At 44.6% G+C, this 23,691-nt stretch overlaps 1 protein-coding gene across 1 annotated transcript in view; it reads right to left on the bottom strand.

The window, feature by feature from the left end:
- Window positions 1-23,691, bottom strand: part of CALN1 (calneuron 1) — a 1,178,007-nt gene that overhangs the window by 66,199 nt on the left and 1,088,117 nt on the right. Inside the window, exon 4 of the mRNA XM_078683547.1 lies at window positions 10,763-10,919. Within this exon, the coding sequence (XP_078539673.1) occupies window positions 10,763-10,919 (157 nt within the window). The remainder of the gene's footprint in view (window positions 1-10,762; window positions 10,920-23,691) is intronic.

Here is a 23,691-nt window from a genome sequence, read left to right as displayed (position 1 = left end):
ACATGGTGTTACAAAACGCATTTGCAATCGTACTACTGCATTCATAATATGAATGTGAAGATGTTTGTCAGAGATTTTGAAAAATTGCCCACATCAATTGTAACTGATAGACACAGGAACTGCTGACGTTTCCAGCCTATGTAGTCAGACCTAGATTAGATGTTGGATACTGAAGTTTCAAACTGAATAGGATGCAGGTAGGAGGATGGCTCATGTTTGTGGACCATAACATATTTTTAGTAGTAAGATTTTGAGCGCTAGCAGCATTTTAGTGAAGTTGGCTTTAACTTTAGGTAGTTGAGGAGCCAGCGTGTTAATGAGAAGCTGTCTGGTAATGTAAAGCTTTGAGTATAGCCATGACTGGAAGAATGAGATTTTGGCATTCATAAAGAACTTTACTCTGATCTGATATAGCTTGGGTGCAAGAATGCACAAACACATAATGAAAAGTAAAGGTGAAAGGAAACAGTGAGGGACTAGTGATAAAGGAATGAATTGGTGGTCCTCTCATAAAAATGATTTAAGCCAGACAACAGCTGTCCCATTTATAGCTATCTCTTCTCTTCTAGGAATGAGGACAGAGTGGTTAATAATGCTGTAGGCCACCAATAGGTCTAACATAATCAGGGCTCTGGAGGTTCTGGGATTTACTAGTCTGTGTAGAACATCAAGTGTGGAGAGGCTACAACAAATTCCGTGATCCTGCTAAAAGTCCAGAAGGCCATTCTCCAAAAATGTTTGAAATTGAATAAAACCTAGGGGCATATTAACAAGGGCTTTATCTCCGCCTTTTTGGCTTTAAAAGCCAAAGAAGCGGAGATAAAAATATCGCCCTATAAACAACAGTGTGCTAACATGCAAAATCGCATGTTTCCACCCTTTTTCACTACGCTTCCCTTTGCATCTCTAATGAGATGCAAAATGGGCATTCCAGTGCAAAATCATAGGAGAAATGTCGCTAAGCAACATTTCTCCTATTATCAAGCTTCACGCTAACCCTGTTAGAGAAAAAAAAGCAGCACTAACCACAGTTAACACTGCTTTTTTACATCTGCTAATTTTCAGATTTAGCCATGTAATCCAAAGGGAGGTGGATTACATGGCTAAATCCACCATGGGATATCAACAAGGATATCCCTCTCCTTGTTGTTTTATCGCTGCATTACCAGCGATAACCTCCGAAAATGCCGCTATCGCTGGAATTTTTATCGCCTAGGCGGTTAGCGTTGTTAATAACGCGATACCCAGGCAATATTATCCAGCGATAGCGGGTTTTAAAAAAATTAACGCTAAGCGCCCTTAACGTTAATTTCCCCTGTTCCTTGTTAATATGCCCCTAGTCTCTCTAGGAGGTTGGATAACCAGGGAAAAAGTGTGATAGAGCAAAAATTACTCAAGTTGGCTTGATGAAATGATCTCCTTTTAAAACCAAGTATGACAACCACGTCTTCCTCAGGTTTAAGAACTATTCCTCCAACAAGAGAGTGGCTGAAGTTAACAGGAAACTCCTTATGCAATTTCAAGGCAAGCTTTTCCATGTGTTTTGCTGGACAAGTAACTAAAAGTACCTTTCAGACAGTTTAATGAATGACGTCCAGAAAGGTGCAGCCAGTAATGGACTCAGATTTCTGTAGCCTCCTTGATGGGATAATTTTACATTTGTGAAAGTTACATAGGGCTGAATTGTTTAGGGATTCGGCTTTAATATGGTGTTTCTAATAATGGTAATTTTGTTTAGGACAAACAAGCCAGGTCTGCGCATTAAGTGAAAGAAGGCTGTATGGTAATTTCCAATCCTTTGTCATTTGGGGCGAAATCCTTTGCAGGAGCACAAGAGCCATGAACTTTGCACGTGCGAGAGGCTGCTGGCTGCTGCTGTTCCTGCTCTGTTGCATTTAGCACCATTTTCTTAGCAGAAGATGCATCCTTGAGTCCATTTGAATGCAAAAGTTAGTAGTTAAAGTATGTAGATTTATATAGTGCAGCTAATCACCAGTAAGGGTATCCAGACGCTGTCCATGGGCATGGGGAGATTAAGTGATTTGCCTAGAATCAATCACAGGATGTTGCACTGATGCAGAGACGAGAACACTGAGTTGCTAGCTCTGGTCGCTGCACCACATCCTCTCCCTCTGCAAGAAAATAGCTCCAAATGCTGGGTTAAGCTCCTCGCATAATTCTGCATACTTTTGCTGTAATTCCATGTAATTAAGCAAATTACGCAAGTTATGCCCACCTCTACTTATCGGTCTAAAGGACCCAAATGTTTGAATGTTTCTAAATAATTTCGACGGAGATGTCACAGAATATCATGCAATAGAACCATGTGCCAAGACTCACCCATTTGAGAGTCCCTTTCTGGAGCTCTCCCATGCTTCACACATGCTCCTACTCTCTAAATATACCTCCACAGATGGCTAATGATAAATCTGAATAGAACCTTTGCAAGATGATTCAACACTGTTAACTCTATTACAGCTATGTACTCTCTGTTACTCACTAATCCATGAGGATGTACCAGGGACAGATATAGGATTACCAACAAATTCTATGTTATCAGAACACCTCTTTACAGCACATCAGTGCATTCTGAAAGTAATAACTTTAGTTCAGTTCAATTAAAAAAATCAGACCAAAACCTAAAAAAATTATTTGTAAAATCACAGGTCAGAACTGGAAATGGTGTGCCCCAGTGACATAGTGCCATTTGATATTTAGGGTGATCTCATCAAAATAGGAACAACTGCCTGGGGCCTGTTATGAATTTGCCAACACAGTACACTTGAGAGGCTTCATTACAATCTCAAGATGAAAGGAATAAAAACTAATGGCCTGAATGTTGGGGGACAAAGTTAACTCCAGAGTGAAGGACAACATCTTTGCATGCTCGTGGACCTATGCCCACCAAATTAATAGTGGTCCTCCGGCCCTATGGTCAGATCTCTACATTGACAGGAACTACTGTCATTGCGGTTCCTGTCTGTGCAGGAAAAGTCTGATGACCAATACTGTCAGACATATTGGATGCTCAGAAAACTTTTCAAATGTTTTTGAAAAACAAACCACCAGAACGGAATTTTGTTTTTACAAAGCAAAAAACGAATGGCCCCCACATTCTGGGAGTTTTCTCCCAGGGTGTCAGAGTCACTATTTCTTTCTTGTCCATAACAGCCAGGCTTTGGCCTAAATAAGGTGGACAAAATAAAGTTTGTACTCCAACTATCCCTACTCTGTCAGGCCACCAAATGAAGTATTCTGTTGAGGCTCCATGAAGAACGGAATGGGACTATAATTCCTTGAACTAAATGGCACTGGATTACGAATTAATGTTCTGAGTAAATCAGACAAAGACGTATACGCATGAATGACATAGAAGAAAAGAAACTCAGAGGGATATTTTATTCATTGGCTCTGTAACAAATAGTGTAAGAAATACAACACTAAATAAACACAGACATTCCTCCATTCTTGTCACCTATTAATTGATAATTTCACAGATCCAAATTTATACTAATTTTCCAGACATGGGATGCAGTTCCACTGTTGCGGTTGAAGACGGATTTTGAGTGGGTCTCCTTTAAATGCTATTTTCTGGCTGTTGCTCAGACATAGCCTTTATGCTAGGTGATTGCTCTCACAGAAGTACCAATAGATTTAGCACACTTTGATTCTTCTCTTTGCTTTTGTCCCTGCCATCGTGGTCCAACCAGTACTCTGTCCATGGGTCCTGGTCTATCTTACTAGGTCCTCTTGGACTGGGCCTTTTAATTTTGGCCCTGGCCCTCCAATCTTTCTCACCCTATTCCTGTTTTTCCTTGCCCTGTTCCTCATCATCTATCTGTTCCTGGTCCGCTCTAGTATTGCTAACCCTGGTTCTCATAGATTAGGTCTCCATGGGCGTGGTTCCTTTTGTCCTGGTGGCTCTGGTCATCCTAGTCCTCCCGGTGCTCCAGCACCTGGCCCTTATTCTCCTACTTGTCATTATCCTGCTGCTACCGGATCTCCTCCTTCCTTTCCTTGCCCCCTTCACAGTGACTTTAGTCAGGGACAGCCTCCAAGCCTTCACTCAGGTTTTTAGTTTTTAGGGGCTTCCAGATTCCTTTCGCTGAGACAGCACAGTCAAGGACAGAAATGAGGGCTCAGTCAAGACATCACTTTTCCCACTTAAAACACTACTTAGCATGTCATAAATTGAAACTACCATTTCCAAGACTCATTGTGCAAGTGACTAAAATGTCAATGTGGGTGAAATGGCCACTCATGACATGAGACCAATAATCATCCATGCCTGAAACCTACTCTGCTGGTTCAATAGTATGAACAAGTTGGTTGATTCACAGGCAGCAGAGAAAACTTCTCATGTGAATTAACCAGAAGAATTACTGTCTCCTGCTTTCCCATTCCACAAATGAACCATTACTGTATCTCTGTCAATTAACTTCCTGCAGGTATCCTACCAATTGACTCCAATACGTGTCCCTCAGTCTGGTGTCCAGATACCACTTATCTCTCTACATTCTGTTTTCTGTTGCTTGTTGACTGCTGTTGTGTTGTCAGATTTAAAATTCTTAGCAAGTAGAGCCCCCTTTAAAAAGAAGCCTAAAGCTAGCAGGAAGCCTTCTATAAGAAGCCCAGATAGCACCCAAGCCTCAAAAACCATCAAACCGAGGATCATAAACATTAAAAACAATGTATTGTCATGAGTGACTCAAAGATTTATAAAAAATGCTTTCAAAACCATACTCACTATTCTTTGCCAAGAGCTAAGTAATCCTAGACTGCAGTGCAAAATATCTGCCATATACCAAAGTTCCTGAAATAGATGTTTGATTCCTACATTTTCTTCTTTGAATGTTTTTATTCAAAATGTATTTTAATGTTTTTCATCTGTTAGCAGCTAGCCTAATTAATGCGCTCACCTTAGTACAAGCTATTGTGCATTTGTACATGCACCTACCTTCAAATGCCTCACGTATGTTGCATCCCCATAAGATGGGCACCACATTACCATTGCCTAGAATACCTTTTATATGGTGGGCTAAATAAAGACCTCTTTAACACTATTTTCCAACGGCCAAGATTATATACTATTTTGATTGCCGCTGTGTAAATAGCAGATATTAAGTACTATTTGGTGAGCAGCTTAGTAAATAGCCACTGCCATAAAAAATATTTCACTTTTTGGGAAATTTGCTAAAAACAATTTACTCTTCAATGACATCTCATTAAAGAATGGTCAATAGTAGGGGCCTCATTTATGAGGCCTTGCGTCAGTTTTGCGCTTCCGATGCGTCACTTTTTGTGACGCATCGGCAGCGTAAAACATGCCTCCTGTTGCGCACTATTTACAAACTGACGCATCTAAGCAGATGCGTCACTTTGTAAACCCCTGCGCTACATTATACCTGCGTCAGGTATAATGTATGCAGAGGGGGCGTTCCCCTGCAAAAAGCCTCGTAATAGTGACGCAGTGAAATCTATGAGATTCCACTACGTCACTTTTAGGATGCTGTTGCGTCAAAATCTTGCGCCTGCCTCAAAGCAGGCGTAAGACTGACGCAAGCCCTTTCACATGGGGCTTTCCCCATGTGAAAGGATGCATTGCTGGAGTTGCGTCACTTTTGTGACACACTCCAGCAATGCGTCACTTTTGCGCTTACAGATACGTCAGAAATACTGATGTATCTGTAACTCCTTGCGCAATGATGCGTCATATTGTAAATATGACGCATCATTAGGGTCGCAAGGAAGGCGCAATAAAAAGTGACGCATCGCTGTTTTCTCGCAGCGATGCATCACTTTTCATAAATGAGGCCCTAGGTGTCTAAGGAAACTGTCCTTTCTGAATTGTTGTTAAGCGGTTACCAGTCCTCCATAATCCTTATTCTTCACCATTTCCCCAATTATCTGAATCGACCTTCCACACCTCATCAACCCATTGCTAAAATGATGTGTTTAAAACACTAGCATAATTACTTTCACCCATGCGCAGCTACTACCTACTCCCGTATATGCACTGTTCCCCATTGTGAGTTATTGGGTTTCTGGTTGGCAGAGGTATGCATCCTGTCCAAGCAGGCACCACAATCCTATTCAGAGTAAGTCACAACACACCCTAAATTATCCTGTGTTCGCCCTCTTATAGCTTGTCACAAAGCAGTAAGGCTTAACCTAAGAAGCAATGTGTAAAGTATCTGTGTAACAATTAAAACAGTAACACAGTAAAATCACCACAAAAATACTCCACATTATGTTATAAAAATAAGGAATCTTTTTCTAAATATGACAAGACCAAAACGACCAAAATCCAATAAGTAGAAGTTGAGATGTGAATTTTTAAAGAATACATGTAAAAGAGCGCTTAGAAGCAATAAGCGCATGAGTGTGTTATCTGGTCGTGTTAGACCATGGCAAACTGAAAAGTTCAAGCCGACTGTGATGGAGCATGGACCAGATACAGGGACCCACCTGGGCCTGCTGATCTAAAGTATCTTTATCGGGATGTGTCACCATCGAAGAGTAGGGGAGGTGCAGCTGAAGCGATGCCGCCTAGCCCACCACTTCTACACTTCTTCCTCCTCCCAGCCAACTTAATGAAGACCGCAGTGTGGCCGCGCCATGGAAATTCCAAAGGGAAGCATGTCTGCACTCGTCTATGCCTGCACAGGTGTGAGTGTTTGATTGGTTCAGATGCTCCGTCCATCACCACCCCCATTTGTACTGCACAGGGCAGCAGGCACAAGGCAGTTGGCACCAAACAGCTAAAAATACCATCCTCTGCACCACGACTGTGGACGACGCCACCCTGATCATAGGAGACCTCAACTTTCACCTCCAAACCGCCGGCAAACCACCATCAGAGGCACCCTCACCTACAGACCCCTAGGACCTCACTCCAGCTTCTGTGACGCCTTGCCCGAATTTATCGCCCCACTCGCCATTAACTCCATGCAATACCTCGTACACGGAGATCTCAACTTTCACCTTGATGACCATCATCAGAGAGTTCCCCCACCCCTCACCCACTGAAAAAATCATCACCCCCTCCCAGGAACTCTGCAACACCCTGGGGAATTTCTTCCAAAACAAGATTGCCAGTATTTACAAAAACTGCAAATCCAACCCACCACCACCGACACCCTGAAACTCCTTGCTCACACTAGTGCAAACTGTAGCCACTTGCTCACTACATCTCCAACCTCAGGAACAAAATAATCAGCAACAAGCATACCTCCATCTTCAATGCAGTTATCACCATGGCCGCATCCCCCAAACAAAGGAAACACACAGAAGTCACACCGCTACTCAAGAAACCCTAGCGACCTCATGAATTACTATACCAACTCTCTGCTCCCATTTGTAGTCAAAATTCTCAAAATGGCACTCAGCCACCAAATCATAGAACACCTGTAGAACAACAGCCTTCCGAACACCTCCAAATCTGAATTTTGCACCAACCACAGCACCGAAGCCACCCTGATCACTGCCCCCGATGACATCAGAAATCTCCTTGACCAGGTGGCCTTGATGTTTCTCAACCTCTCAGCTGCATTCAACACCATATCCCAGCACACCCTCATCTAGATACTCCACCATATTGGAATCCAAGGAAATGCCTTCAAGTGAAACACCTCCTTCCATATCGGCAGAACCCTGGAGCCCGCCAACCTCCTTCACCTCGGAACCCAAGAACTACATCTGCGGCATCCCTCAAAGCTTGTCACTCAATCCTACACTATTCAACAATTACATGGCCCCTTGCCCAACTTCACCAGAACCCATGGACTAAACATCATAGCCTATGCCTACGACACCCAGCTCATCTTCTCACTATTGGATGACAAGCATTGCAGACTGGATGAAAGTCAACTGACTACAATTCAACACAGAGAAAATGGAAGTACTGTTCTCCAGGAACAACGCCTTGTCATGGAACGATGACTGGTGACCTTCCAGAGTAGGACCCTCACCAACAGATCAACACAGTCTCCTCCACCTACTTCCTCAACCTTTGCATGCTCCACAAGATCTTCAAATGGGTCCCCGTTGAAACAAGAAAAAACGTCACTCAACCCTTAGTCACCAGCTGGCTGCACTACTGCAATATACTATAGATGGGAATCACTGCAAACCTCCTGAAAATACTAAAGACCATAAAGAATTCAGTGGCCAGACTCATCCTCGCCCTCCCCAGACAAACCCACATCACCCCCACCTCAGGAAGCTATACTGGTTGCCCATTCAGAAGAGATGTTAATTCAAGATGCCGATCCAACTTACAAAGCCGAACACAACCAAGGACCATCGTCATCAACCATAGCCTGAACATCCATTAACCCACCAGACAGCTGCACTCCACCTCCCTCTCCCTCGTTGACAGCACCCCTGCATCCGCAGAAGTAACAGTAGAGGATGCTTCTTCTCCTAGCACACTGTCAAGTCCTGGTACAATACCCCTCCTTCACCGCCATACCTCATCCTCTCAGTTAGAATTCAGGAAAGGACTCAATACTGGGCCTTTTCAAATGAACCCCTTCCCCTTTGCCGCAGGGTTCAGGAACGCCTGGATAACCTCATGGGTGATTAGTCGTTCTTTACAAGTCTGATTGATTAAGACCATTTGTTCTGGTGAGATTTACAAAGGGGCTTACCCTAAAAATGCTTGTATTTCTGTAAAGTAGACCAACAAAGGAGAATATTGTTGTTTTATAATTATTTATTAATATTTGAAAAGTGTTCAACAAACATGTCCTCATCTGTGATGCAGAGCATTCTAGGTTTTTTGTCCTGTCTTTGTGAAATGTTTGACAATGACTCTTATCATGTTTTAGTGCATAAAATATCTCGCTAACATGCTTTTGCAATTCATGAAAGGAGAAGCAAAGTTGCCTTTGGGTAGGTCTCGTCTTTGCCAGAATGTACCCATGCTCAGCTGTGATGTACATTGCTGACTTCTCAAGCTGGACTCTAACCTTATTTGTAAAACTTACTTTTTTGATGGGGGTTGTCAGCCTGACCTCTTCATCCATTGGTCTGTGACTCCATCATTCACATTTTCTTCCACTCATTATATCACATTGCATGAAGCAAGGGATCAGCCCACGTCAGCCATTGGCTAACTTTAGTATGACGGCCCGCTGCCCTTTTTACGAAGAGCACATTCTCACAGAAAGAAGTTTCCTTAAGTGTCTGGTATTAATATGGCATTGTATGCTTTTTGAAGTCAAAAATATTTTTGCTTTTATACAATGTTTTCTTTGTAGATTGATATAGGCATGGCAGCTTAAGCTACAATAACATTTTTCAAAAATCATACCAAAACAACCACTGACTATGCCAATGAGAAGGGAGCGAGACTGGTTTGACCATTTTTGCCAGGGCTGGTTTTTTTTACCAAACTGGCCCTGGTTCTTTCCTCTTTCCTTGTGAATAGTTACTGAGGGGCTGATTAGGATGGCGGTCAGACTTACGTCCGACCTGCCTGTTCATTGCGGGTTAACTGCCATGAAGCGGCCGGCAGAAAGGGACATTGTAATCCCTACTGTTGTAGGGATGCAAATCCCTCCAACGCACCGACGGGCTCCTTGTCCCTGTCGGATGTGTTGTGGTCGGTTTCTCTGACCACTAGACATCCGCCCGCCATCCTAATGTGGTGGGCGGTAAACACTATTACGATGGCCGTGGGACCGCCACCAACGGGCTGTGGGTGGCGGTCCCACCACATCTTAATCATGCACTGAGTTTGCTCTTTCCAGGAGATGTCTGATAACCTGACTCTGGTGTTCTTTCTTCCGTTTGCCTCTGATTAATTATTTAAATGTTGTCTCATGTATCCATTGGCACTTTTATTGTTATTGTGTAATGAAATGTGCCTGACTTTAATCTACTTCCTTCCTAAAACACTCTAATGAATGTTGTGTTCACTATATACTAAATAGAAAAGAAATAAAGAAATAATATTTCAAAAGGATTTAACTGTTGCTGATGCCTTAGGATGAGTCATTCATTGGAAATGGGCAGGGCATTGGCTAAAGCATGTCATTCATGCTAGGACTGTGTAATTTGGGCATCTGTTAAACGAAACTAGATTACTCTCAAAGTTTTTGGTTGCTGCTAAACCTTCACTTTTGGGCAGCACTGGCTTTAAAAAAGTAAAATTATGCAATTAGATTTGTGTCCTCATTGCAGGTGCGATATGACGGAAAAAAACATCCAGTGAAATGGCGTCTGCGGACAATTTTGGGTCGATTTTGTGCCTCCTGTTTTTTGCATTTTTTAATGGAGAGTAACAAGCGAAAAATGTGTTCCCATTGGATTGCAATTGGTATTACCTCAAATGCAATGTCTGACCCACTCAGTTTTCTCTAGGTCCCACATAGATCAAATTGTTCATGAAGAATTCAGAAAGAGGTGCAAAAAAACAGCTCTGAATATGGGGCAATTTGAAAAGTGAGAGCAAAAACTCAATTTCAACTTTTGAATAAGTTAGCTGGTGTTATCTTCGCAGTCAAAACGGAGCATGTATGTTTACTTATTCGAAATAAAAACAATCATACCTAAATATGCATATAACCTAATGGCGAGGGAATTGTACGTATTATTGGACAGCTTTACAATAAACAAAAAATGCTCGCTAAAACCCTGACACTGCTAATAGTTCTTGAGCTAATATCTGATCTAAGCAGATTTGCCCTGGCTGACAAGATTCTCACAATATCCACGCTCATCAGAGCATCACATCAATGCACAGAGCATCACCCACCTCCTTCAAACTCTGTGTGGCAGTTGCCAGAGTTCTCATTCAGGCTCTCCTCCTCCGTGATGATGATGTTCTCAATGTCCTTCATCGTTAAGTGGTCCTGGAATGCATGATACAGGATGTGCTTCAGTTCGTCCAGTGTGACCCTCTGCATATCGAACTGTGGAGGACAAAATGGTGGCAGAATTAAACACACGCGTGAAGGGTTAAATAGCCTTATCATAGAATGAAAAAAACTGTTACTGTCAAAATTCATTTGCTCAATTCAATGTTGGTAATAATGGGATTTTTAAGATCTATTAATGAATTGAATGCGTGGTAAAAGATAGAGCTACGTGATATTATTATGGACTTTTTTCACGGCCTGTTTTGGGACTTGTTGGTGCTGCAGATTATTGTAGGATAAGTACAATTGGTGCTTGAGGTGTCTACAGAGGATGTTTCTCTTTGCAGAAGGCAGACACTCCTACCACTAGAGTGAGAAGAACAGTAATACACAGTAACTTCAATGAATGCAATAATGAGTGACCAGAACACTCCACAACACTGTATAGGAGTCTGCTGACAACCAGTACAGAATTTGGTAGCCGGTCACAAATTACTATGCAAGACGTACGCATCCCAAACATTTGAAAATCCTATACCTTCCTGCCTCTACTCTGTAAAGTAAAGTAAAGTCCACATTTGTAAAGCGCACAATCACCCGTAAGGGTCTCTAGGCGCTGGGGGGCCGTCGGGAAGATTAAGCGAGCTATTGCCCAGAGTCACATGGTGCTGGGCTAACCTGCCGCCGGAGCCGGGGATCGAACCGTGGTCCCCAGATTCCAGCGTCAGTCGCCCTGGCCGCGGCGCCACACCTCTTGTGACCTTTGCAGACCTTTCTCCAATTCTCCCCATTGACTTTGTCACTATTTTCAAATGATCTCTCTTAAATATCATTCTGATTTCCAAATCCATCCATGGTCTCACTGTCTATTATACTCACGAAGGGAATAGCCTTTACAACGAAGGTTTTGTCATGTTGTGACTTTACCATGCATTTCTAAGCATGCATGTTTTTACAACGTGTATGTTTTTACAACTGATGACTTTACCACGCATTTAAGGTAAGTTGTGGGTTGTGGGGGTTCTCCCCCCACAAATACATTGTTTTTAAATGAATAAACAATGTGTGATGACATCTATTGTAAAAACACACACGCTAAAAAGAAAATGTGGGGTAAAAAGTGCATTGTAAAGGCTTTTAACCTATTTCTTCGCGTTGTTCTATCGTACAACCTACTCAGGCCATCTCTAATTATGCCCAATAGACACAACCATGCCCCAATATCCCTTTTCCAAATCTGTATTCTCATAATTTCTCTTCATGGTATGTTGCAAACTCATCCTGTACCCCCCACCCCCATTTTTAACCAGGTCTAGGGTCAGTGGTATAGTGAAAAAACACAGACACACATTAAGGTACACTATGTGTTAGGGTACCCTTATAAATGGCATGACCTACCATATACGTCCCTAGTACATATGAGGGTCGGGGTATTAAAACTACCTTTACGTCCCTTGTATAGAGTAAGGCATTCCCCTTTAGAGACCAGCAGCCCTTTCTGCACTTGCATGTGTGCACTGCCGGGAGTGAGAGAGCGCAAACTGATATAAATGTATGAGTACATCACACTTACCTATAGTAAGCACAAGTCATGATGAGAAATGCCATGAGTGCTAATAGTATCTGAAATTATATTCTAAATGTATAGCTAATATAGAGATTTAAGTAGAAGTGGAACTAATACAGAAATGTGTGACATTATATGATTTTATTAGACGTGATTATTTTGAATCTATGTCGTGTAGCTGTTAACATATAAGATGGTCTGTGGTAAAATGCAGAACGTGGTAGGCCTCAGGGCCAGAGCTGGAGCTAAAAGGGAAGGTGTTTCTTTTCACGACACAGATTGTTTAACGTTTTTGGTCATTGCATTAATGGGCCATGATTTAGAGTAATGTTTTCTAAATAATAGAATAAGAGTTTTAACATGCTTTAATTAAATGAAGAAATTGAATGCTATAATCATAATGTGAAATATTGTAGGCCTGAAATGTTTTAGCATTGATTTACACGTACATGTCTGGGCTGAGAAATGTTGCAAGCCTTTTTAGAAGTCTATGAGAGTTGGGTTCTTGGCGGCAGATATCTGTCTGCAACAGGAAAGGGGGGATCCAATTATAAGTGAATGAATAGAGGTCTGTTCAGTAGACGGCCCAGACATGGAGGAGGGTTCTGGAATGTTTAAGGGGTATCAGCGGGCCGGAGAAGAGACTGAGAAGCAAGGTCAACTCTAACGTCTGAGGCCCAATACAAAGCATCATGGAAAAAGCCTGAAGTTGCACCACGTGAGAGGCGTTTCGCAAGGGGCGTCTCAAATGTTGTTGACTGTTTTGTATTAGGGACAGCACCCCTGGGTGGAGTTAGAGCAGAGACCTGAGGACCCTTTAGAGAGCGGATGGGTAGGCAGTGAGGGGTCATGACTGGAGAACTTTAGGTTTTCACCAAGAGACTTAGAGTGGGTGACTTCCCTTGGGGGTCATTCATTGCTGACACCTTTGTTAGGTTGGGATTTGGTTAAGTAGGGATACCATCTAGAACAGGGTAGGGACGCCTAACCTGTGTTTGTTTTCCTCCAACCTAAATGAAGGAGAGATATGCGTCTATGCTGATAGCTTTGCTATTTTTAGAACTTGTGTTAGTGATTTCTGTTGCTCGTCTGAGGGCTTTTCGAGAGCACATGTATGTAATTGGACCTGTGTATCTCGTGAATCTCATTCTGAGATGCTTGTATTTGCAGCTCATTATATCTTTACAATAAACTTTTGAAACCTAGAAGTTGTCCGTGATCTTTGAGAGTAGAGTCCTTTCTTGGGTGAACTAATTTGCAGATAGGTGTACTGTTTCCTTCCAAGACAGGCAATAAAGGTTCAGTCGACCAGATCGAGGTTTGGATCAATAGATATAAGGTATCGATCAAAATCTCGCCCTTTCAGTTGGTAGCTATAGAGGATGGTTGCCTTCTTGAGGACGGTGACCTAGGCCAGGTTAGCTTACCCCAAGGCCCCTAGAAATCGATGATCGGAAGAACAGCCCGCAGATGAAGATCCGGATGACGTGAGACAGAAAAAGCAGCAGTATCAGAGAGAGTGAGTATAAAGGGTTATGCGTGTTAGATTGCGGTGTTTTGTATTGTATCTATGTTGTAATGTCTGGCGGAGTTGAATGTCTGTAGAGTGACTGTGGAACAGGTTGTGAGCGCGCGCAACCGGTGGAAATCTTAAGTTCAAGGAGAGCTTAAGTGGTTCGGGTGTATCGGACACCCAGAGTAATTGTCAACTAGTGTGAAGGGGGTCATGAGGTACCATTGATCACCCGAGAGACCGAGATAGGGGGAACGTAAGAGTGAGTGCGTGAGTAACGGACGCTGGTCGGAAGTTACTGTGTGTGTAAGTAACCTATCAGAAAGACGATAGACATCTCGTCAGTTGTGTTGACAATTACAGATAGACTGTGGACGTACAGTCGAGAGAAGTGACCGCTTGGTCGGAAGTAGTCATTTTTCAGTGTATGAATGGGACGCATGCATAACCGGGAGACGAGTTGAGAAAGGAGGGGTGCTGCTGCGAAGCGGAGAAAAGAGACGTCAGGTGGTGTCGCGCAGTGATTGGCTGACCGGAGAAAGACCGCGCTGTGATAGGCCAGCTAGCGAACACGTCATACAGGGTCGCGACGTGATTGGCCGACAGGAGAAAAACCGCGCTGTGATAGGCCAAGCAAAAAAAGCCGCGACAGGATTGGTGGATTGTCATCAGGAAGTAAACAGAGTAGCGAGGCTGGATTTTGTGCGCATAATTATGAAGTGTTTTAAATGGTTGAAAGCACTGTTTAAGAAAGAGAGGCGAGGATCGTATGAAGGGGAAGAAGCCCCGCCGGAGGGTACGCCAGCTCGTTATATGGCAGTAAATGTTGGGTTGCATACGATCCTTTGGATATCAGAGTGGAGTAAGATTACTGAAGGAAATGAGGAACTGACGTTCCCGAAGTACGGGACGTTCAGATTAGAGGTGTTACATCGATTGAAATCAGTCATGACCTCAAAGAGACCCTTGCCTAGACCAACCCAGTTTGAAGCCCTTGAGGCATGGCTTAGGGCAGCGCATGAAAGGAATATGAACAGACGACAAGAAAGGGTGAAACGCTCGGTAAGGGCAGTACAGGATGCCAGGTGGGATGCGGATGCTAAAAGATGGAGAGTGCATAATTTGGAAATAAATAAACTGTACCCAGTGTTAGAGGCGCCAGTAAATAAAAGCCCCCTAGAAGAAGATGATGAGAGCGAAACAGAGGACAGCCTGATAAACAGATTACTGACAGACAGGCCACCCCCGTATAATAGAGCAGGGGGAGAGGTCGAGAATACAGAAGGAGAAAAGGGGGGCAATGCAGGAGAGCATAGACCGCTTCCCAGTTCAGAGTGGGATCCTGAGCCAAAGAAAGAGTTGCTCCAGCCTAGTCAGGTGCAACAGGTGGTCGGTAGGTTTGTGGTACAAAGAGCGCCGGAAACGGAAAGCGCCACATCCTACCCATTGCCAGATGCACTACAGGTACCTGTTACCATAGGTCCTATAATATCGATATATGACCAAGAGAGAGCAAGAGGGGAAGAACGGAAACGGAAAGACAGAGAAAGAGCAGAGCAGGCAAGGAGGAACGATACCACTAATTCCCCAAGTCAGATGCCGATACCCAGAGAGTGGAGCACCCCGATGCACACAGCAGGGGACCCAGGAGGAGATCCTGGGGGCCCTAGATGGCCAATGGATCTGAGGGGATCTGGACGAAAATCCTTTCAAGAGCTAAATGAGTACATGAAGCAGTGGGATGAGGCAGTGAAGGCTCAAAAGTGCATCAATGCTGCAGAAGCAGAAAGGGAAAGTCAGGACAGCAGAGCACGAACTCACTGCGGGGCTGGGGAGAGTAGCCCGGAGTGGGACTGTAGAGGGAGTAGGGGAGTCACCCATTGGGCCCGGAATGGAGGTAGAACAGACCTGGAAAACGGGGGCCCCGGGAGTGAAGGGGTGGCGTGCCCAATACTCAGTGAAGGGGAGAGGAGAGCGCAAGAGTACAGGAACAGCTTTAAGTGTCCACACTGTGTGCCTGGCACCAGAGAACAGAATGGGAGTTGTGAGAGGTCGCACCATAGTCCCTGTGATGACAGAAATGAGCGCAGCCCAGGGAATATGGGGAACCAGGAAGGATCGTATCGGATACTGAGCGATACGAGGCAAAGGGAGTGTAGCGACCAGAGGGAAAATAACAGAGAGATGTGCGGTGAGAGGAGAGAAGAAGATGAGAGTGGGCAGAGAGAGAGTAGGGATAAAAGGCCCGTGTTCCATCACCTTCCAAGATTGGATGGCCGAGCATGGGACCTGGAGAGATGGGAGCAAGGGAGGCCACCCATTAATTCTCCTGAGCCCAAACGCAGAGCTCGAAGTTGGGATGGTAGGGAGACCAGTGAGCCCCCTTCAAAAGACATATTGCGAGCTGAGATAAAAGCCAAGAGACTTGATGTCTCCAGCTTAAGGTCAGATCTGGATGACATGGTAGATGGTACCCTGCCTTTAGAAAGAATGGAAATGTATGAACAGGATGAAATACTGTATATGGCAAAGGACATCACACGAAAGGCGAGAGCAGTCCATGAGAAGTTAGTCGAACTAGCAGGCAAATATATGGTGGACTTGTCAAGAACCAAAGCATTACAGGGTAACCACAGGCTACATTACTCAGATCGAGATCTAGATGAGAGGAGAACGATTGGGCTGAAAACACACATAAGGGAATTGATTACTGGAATAAGGACATGGAGGGCACTAGATAAATGGGAAGAGAGGTGGTCCAAGAAAGGGACCGGCAGAAGAAGCATGATTGGTATAACACCAGGACAGCAGGGAATAGAAGCTTACCCTTTGCGTGAAGTTGCCAATGGGAGCTATGTACATGTCCCTTGGAGTAGGGGAGATTTAGCTGCTTTTACCACATCTTTCCCCAAGTTACGAGAGAGCCCCGTGGAGTGGTACAAGCAAGTCGAGAGGTTTGTAAAGATCTCAAAAGTCCTATGGATAGATCTGAACACGCTGTTTGACATTGTAGTACCAGGAGATCTGTGGACAGCATGCAAGGTTAGCGCTGAGTGGCCCACAACGGAGCCAGAGAGAGATGCTAGGACTAATGGGCCGTCCGAGATCGTGATGGCAAAATTCGAGAGAGTGATGACTTGGCTGAAAGAAAAAGTGCCAATGCAAGACATAGATTGGGTCAGAATAGACAGAACGAGACAGGAACCCAAAGAGACAGTCCATGAATATTACGAGAGATTGCTGAAGGCGTTTAAACAGTATAGCGGCTTGGATGTAATGGATCCAAAGGACATAGGGCAATTCGTGTCCAAGTTCGTCCTGGGACTGAGACCGGATATTAGTTTAATGATTCAGCAACACTCGATTTGTTGGCAAAGTAGACCCCTAGATGAAATACTGAGATATGCCAGGTACTGCTGTGATGAGGTAGACTCCAAGGCTAAGAAACTAAAAGAGAAGCTGATGGTGGTACAATTGCAGGCAGCAGGAAAGGGGGGACCGCAACAACAGCAGCAAGGGACAGGTACAGGAGGTAAGAAGCAGTACAGTCAGAACAAGGGTAATGAGGAGAGTACTACCTTCAGACCCAGAGTAGACATAGCTACCTTGAAGAAAACGACTAGGTGTCACCAGTGCAACGAGTTGGGGCATTGGAAACGCGAGTGCCCTTACAATGTAGAGATAGGAGAGCAAGAGATAGAGGAGGAAGAGGTCCAGAGCGCACCTATGAGAGGGGCGACGTCATACCAAGGAAAGGTGCTCAAAGGGGGGGGGGCTCCTCCCCGAGCCCAGTTCCCGCAACCTCCTCGAGTAGGGAGTATGGGTAAGACCTATAGACAAATGCCCCTGTTTGTGGAAGGTGAAGAGTGCTATTATGTGGACCCATTAACCGGACAGAGAGTGGAAAGAGAAGACTGCACCCTTGGGGCAGCCTTAGAGGTAGATCAGAGGGGACCCTATGTTGAAGCAGAAGTAGCAGGGTGCCCTACGACATTTCTGGTGGACACAGGAGCCACTAGATCCACGATCAGATCAGCTGCAGTTCCAGACCTGCCCATGTCTGGAGAGACCATACAGGTGGTAGGGGTCGCAAACAGGAGAATAACCAGCCAATTGACAGAACCGGTACAGGTGAAAATAGGGAAGTACAGCGATGAGCACCAATTTGTGGTTTGCGATTCAAGCCCTGTGTGTCTGCTAGGAAGAGACCTGTTGTGCAAATTGAATTGTACTATATATTGTACACCCCAGGGAGTGGAGGTATTGACTAATGATGATGATGCAGATTTCAAAGTTGCAAACTCAAGAATATGTGTGGAGCTGTACCCTACTTTGACAGTAGACGAGCTTCCCTGGGATTTGAGAGAGACAGTGGCATCAGAGGTATGGGATTTCACTGGGGAAGAGATTGGATTGGTCAAAGGGGTGGACCCAGTGAAAATTGTAGTGAAACCGCATGCTGAGTTCCCAAGAACACCCCAGTATAAATTGACTCCAGAAACGATTGCAGGCATAAAACCCGTGATCGAGTCCATGATTAAACAGGGAATACTGAAAGAAATCGTGGGTAGTCCATGTAACTCCCCGATTATGGGTCTGCAGAAACCAAATGGGAAATTTCGGATAGTGCAGGACCTTCGAAAGATTAATAACATAGTCGTTTCATGTTGTCCAGTGGTACCGAATCCATCAGTGATACTGTTTCAGATTCCATTCCAAGCTGAGTGGTTCACTGTGATAGATCTTTGTCAGGCTTTCTTTTCGATCCCTTTGGACGAAGATAGCCATTTTCTTTTCGCATTTAAGCTGGAAAATCGCGTCCTAACATGGTGTCGTATCCCTCAGGGGTATACAGAGAGTCCATCGATCTTTAACCAGCTTCTGAAGAAAAATCTTGAAAGTCTAGTGCTGCCCCAGAAGTCAGTTCTGGTCCAGTACATAGACGACCTCCTTGTGGCGTCAGAAACAGAAGAAGCTTGCAGGGAAGATTCCATTGCTTTGTTAAATCACCTAGCTGCCAATGGGCACAAGGTGTCCCCGGGAAAATTGCAGTACTGCCTGACAGAAGTACAGTACTTGGGACACAGAATTGAGAAAGGCAAACGAAAAGTGTCACCAGACAGGATAGAGGCGATCATGAAAATGAACGCGCCTCAGACACAGAGAGAGGTCAGGATGTTCCTAGGGATGGTGGGTTATTGCCGACAGTGGATCGTGAACTTTTCACTGAAAGCAAAGCCCTTGCAAAAACTGACGCACAAAGAGGTGAGTGATCCGGTACCATGGGACAAAGACTGTTTGATGGCATTCTTACAGCTGAGAGAGGACCTGTGTCGTGCTCCGGCATTGGGAATGCCTGATTACAATAAACAATTCTTTCTTTACTGTTGTGAGAGAGAAGGTTGTGCGTTGTCTGTGTTGGTCCAAATCCATGGGAATGCCCGTAGACCAGTTGCTTATTTTTCAGCTACTTTAGACCCAGTAGCCGCAGCGTTGCCCGGATGTCTCAAATCCGTTGCTGCAACGGGTGTCAGCATTGAGAGATGTGAAAATATCGTTATGGGGCACCCGTTAGAGGTGTGCGTGCCACATTCTGTTGAACTGTTGATGACCAGGACCAAAACACAGCATCTGACCAATAGCAGGCTCACGCGCTATGAGCAAGTTATTCTTGCTGCAGAGAACGTGACCCTCAAGAGATGCTCTGTTTTGAACCCTGCTACCTTAATGCCACTTCCAAATGATATTGATGATGATGATGAATATTCAGACCATGACTGTCTCGATGTGACTGAACTATGCACCAAACCCAGACCCGACATCGTAGATGAGCCACTGACCGACCCAGACGAAGTTTTCTTTGTCGATGGCTCATGTGTAAGAGACGAAGTTGGGCAGTTGAGAGCAGCTTATGCTGTTTGTACAATTGAAGGAGTTGTGGAAGCAGGGTGCCTGGAAGGAGTACACTCCGCTCAGGTAGCCGAGATTATTGCCCTAACACGTGCTTGCTTAGCAGGCAATCAAATTCGAGTCACCATCTACACCGACAGCCAATACGGGTTTGGGGTAGTTCATGATTACGGGCAGTTATGGTCTCAAAGAGGGTTCATGACTTCTTCAGGCTCTCCCATTCGCAATGGAGAGTTTGTGCGCTTGTTGTTAGAAGCATTGCAATGTCCAGCAAGTATCGCAGTTGTAAAGTGCATCGCACATACCAAAAATGAGGACTTTGTTTCGAAAGGCAATAGATATGCTGATGAAGTTGCGCGGTATTGCGCAGAACAAGGTTACTCTTTCACAGAGGTGGATGTGGGTGGAATAAATGTGAGAACTGAATTAGCCATGATACTGGAAACTGTTGATACTTGGGATGAATTGTCAACCATGCAAGAAAATGCTCCTGATTCAGAAAAGGAAACATGGGTAAAGGCAGGATGTGTAGTGGGTGAGACTCATTTTTGGGTCTCAGCAGACGGCAGAGCAGTGTTGCCCAATGAGATGGTGAGTCCAATGGCTAGACTCATACATGGTCCCGTACACTTAGGGAGAGATGCTATGCTGAGAGTGTTTAGACAGACTTGGTACAATCCTAAGTTTAGAATAGCAGCAGAAGCAGTGTGCCAGCGTTGTGTGACCTGCCAGCAGCTGAATGTAGGGAAAAGAACACCAGTTGCACTAAGTCACATAGGAAGGTCTGGAGGTCCATTCAACAGAATGCAGATAGATTTCATTGAAATGCCAAGATGCAACCGCCTCCGCTATGTCTTGGTGGTTGTTTGTGTGTTCTCCAGATGGGTTGAGGCATACCCTACACGTAGGTGCGACACCCTCACAGTGGCTAAGTTACTGCTTAGAGAACTTATCCCTCGGTTCGGGGTGCCGGCCTTTTTGGAAACAGATAGGGGAACACATTTTAACAGCGAGCTTGTGAAGATGATTTGTGTTGCACTGAATATCGACCAAAAGCTCCATTGCAGTTACCGACCAGAAGCCTCAGGAATTGTGGAACAAATTAATGGCACGATCAAGTCCAGAATAGCGAAAGTTTGCTCCTCAACGACCCTGAGTTGGCCTGACGCCCTGCCATTGGTACTCATGAGCCTTCGTAGTACCCCAGACAGAAGAACAGGGTTGTCACCACATGAGGTGTTAATGGGGAGAGCAATGAGACTGCCATCTATTCCAGCTACTGCACTGTTAAATATCACAGATGATATGATCCTGGACTATTGTAAGGGGCTGTCTGACGCCATGCGTTCTGTGTCCCTTCAGGTGCAGGCTGCAGAGGTTCCAGCGTGCCAGGGCCCTTGCCATGACCTGTATCCGGGGGACTGGGTCCTGGTGAAGAAACATGTGAGAAGAAGCTGCTTGGATATTCGTTGGCGTGGGCCCTACCAGGTCATCCTGATCACAAGTACAGCTGTAAAGGTGGGAGGCCTGCCCAACTGGATACACGCGTCGCATACGAAAAGGGTTCCAGCACCTCTGGAAACAGCTCCTCTCTCGGATGGACGTCCAGCTGAGGACCAAGAAGCCATAGAGGGGGCTAGCCAAGCTGTAGAGGTGCCAGTGGAAGCAGGGAACGAGTCTGACCAAGCTGAGGACGGTCAGTACAACAGCGAAACAGAAGACGCTACAGAAGGAGAAGACAGCTGGGAGTACGAGTCTGACCCTGACAGGTCTGAAAGAGAGCGAGAACAGACCAGAAGGAGAAGGAGTAGAAGGGCACGTGGAGAAGCAAATTGGCCGCAAAGAAGAAGTTCTAGCCTGAGGTCAACTCCAGAAGCAACCCTTCCTCCGATATCAGAAGACTCAGACCCAGAAGAAGGTGCTCAGGGCGCTGAAGCATCAGACCGAAGAAGGTCAAGAAGAGTGCGTGTGCCTAACAGAAGATACTCCACACCTGAGTGGACATATCTGGCGACAAATGTCTGTGAAACCGGAGACAGGGAGGATCCGAGCGGTGGTGGTGTCCAGTTCTGAGCCCATTATCACCGTGGAAATACAACTGTTGGTACCCGGTGTCGAACAAGAAGGGTCACTAACATTCGTGCTCCCCAGACCTCCCCGCCTCAGCAAGTTAAAACACATGTTTCTTACAGAATTGAAATTCCCCGACTTTGGTACCACGATAACAGCACATGAAGAGCATACTCTTCGCATGGAAATATTGAACTATGCTATTGAAGCTGCAACCACAAATCTAATAGTCGATTGTTAAAGGACTTTGTAAATAAAGCAAGCAGAAGAAAAGAAGATTACCTAGCGCCCAGGAAGCAGAGAATTTTAGGGAACCCCTTGAGTGGATGGAGAAGGGCTAGGGTTGTCTTTTTGAACTGTGAAAGGACTTTTTGCGAAAAAGGCTGTCAGCCTCCAGCTGTGTGGATTCTAAAGACAAAAAAAGGATTGAAAGAGACTGTAAAGGAACGAGAGGAAAAGAACTTTTTTTGCAAAGAGAAAGGGAAAGCTAGATTGTCTGACGAAATGGAGGCCGGCACCCCGAATCGCAGAGCTAAATGTATAATAGGTACACTAATAGTAGGAGTGATAATATTAATAGCTTTAGTGGTAACAATTTCTTATGTAAAGGGACATGAGGAAGAGGTAAAGGTAACTGATGCGAATTCTGTAGTAACACTTACACCCACTGTTGCAGGTGAGAAAAGGGAAAACACTCAAGAGAAAGCGTTATTGGCTGCAGAAGCCCGCAGGTTACATGTAGACGAGTCCCAAGGAGACTTTAGGTCAAATGCTTATGCTAAACTTTGTATGAATACGTGGATGCCATGGAGGTTAAGGATTGCTACGTCTGCATGCAGTTGCCTGCGTCTGTAGATGAAGGAATTCGATATCATCACCTCCCTCTGACATATGGCATTACATGTAGCTTATTGCTTAGTATATTTTATGAGAGAGATAGTTTTGAATACTATTTCTCCAATTATGATTCTGTGTTGCCAGAAGTCCCGAATTATAAGCAGATGAATAAATGGGATTACTGGAAGAGTGAAGACAGATTGGCCAAGTTCTTCATTCCTTGGATTACCTTAGATACTTCACATGCCCGTAGAAATAATCTGACATGCAAGGTGTCAGAAGTCGAGAAAAAGTTCATAGGGCAGGTGGATGATCGTTACAGGAGACAAAAGATTTTGAAAAAATCAGGACAAGGGAAATTAGATTGGACCGAGGAAGAGAAGTCACATAAGAGAAAGGGTAGTAGTGGTCCAATAGCTTTAGATAAAGCGCAGAAAGGAAAGTTATGTCTTCACCGAGCCAAAACGTATTATGAAAATGTATACGTGGGTGAAGTTGACTGTGAACATGCTTTTAATTTAGAGTACTACACTAAGGATTTCCTGAAGGGAATGCAAGTAATTCCAAATGTGTATTTTGTATGTGGAAGAAATGCTTACGTGAGACTACCTGACAACTGGTATGGATCATGTTACTTGGCAATTGTCTTCCCCAAAATATATCATGCACAAGACTTATTGATCATTGAGGGCCAGACATCATCGAGGGGAAGGAGAGATTTAGGCGATGCAGAAATGGTTGGAGATGTCTTTGGAGCTATGTTCCCTCTTTTGGGAATAATCCTTAATGATGTTAAAATTAGACGACTGGCAACAGTTGTCGACAGGTTGTCTGCCAGCACTGCTCAGTCCTTAATGCTGGTAGAAGGAGAGATGCAATCGATAAGGGCTATGGTTCTTCAAAATCGGCTTGCATTAGATGTCTTATTA

Source organism: Lissotriton helveticus, chromosome 3_1, assembly GCF_964261635.1.
Source record: "Lissotriton helveticus chromosome 3_1, aLisHel1.1, whole genome shotgun sequence".
Lineage (NCBI taxonomy): Eukaryota > Metazoa > Chordata > Amphibia > Caudata > Salamandridae > Lissotriton > Lissotriton helveticus.
Note: the sequence above shows the minus strand (reverse complement) of the source record. Positions and strands in the feature narration are given on the sequence as shown.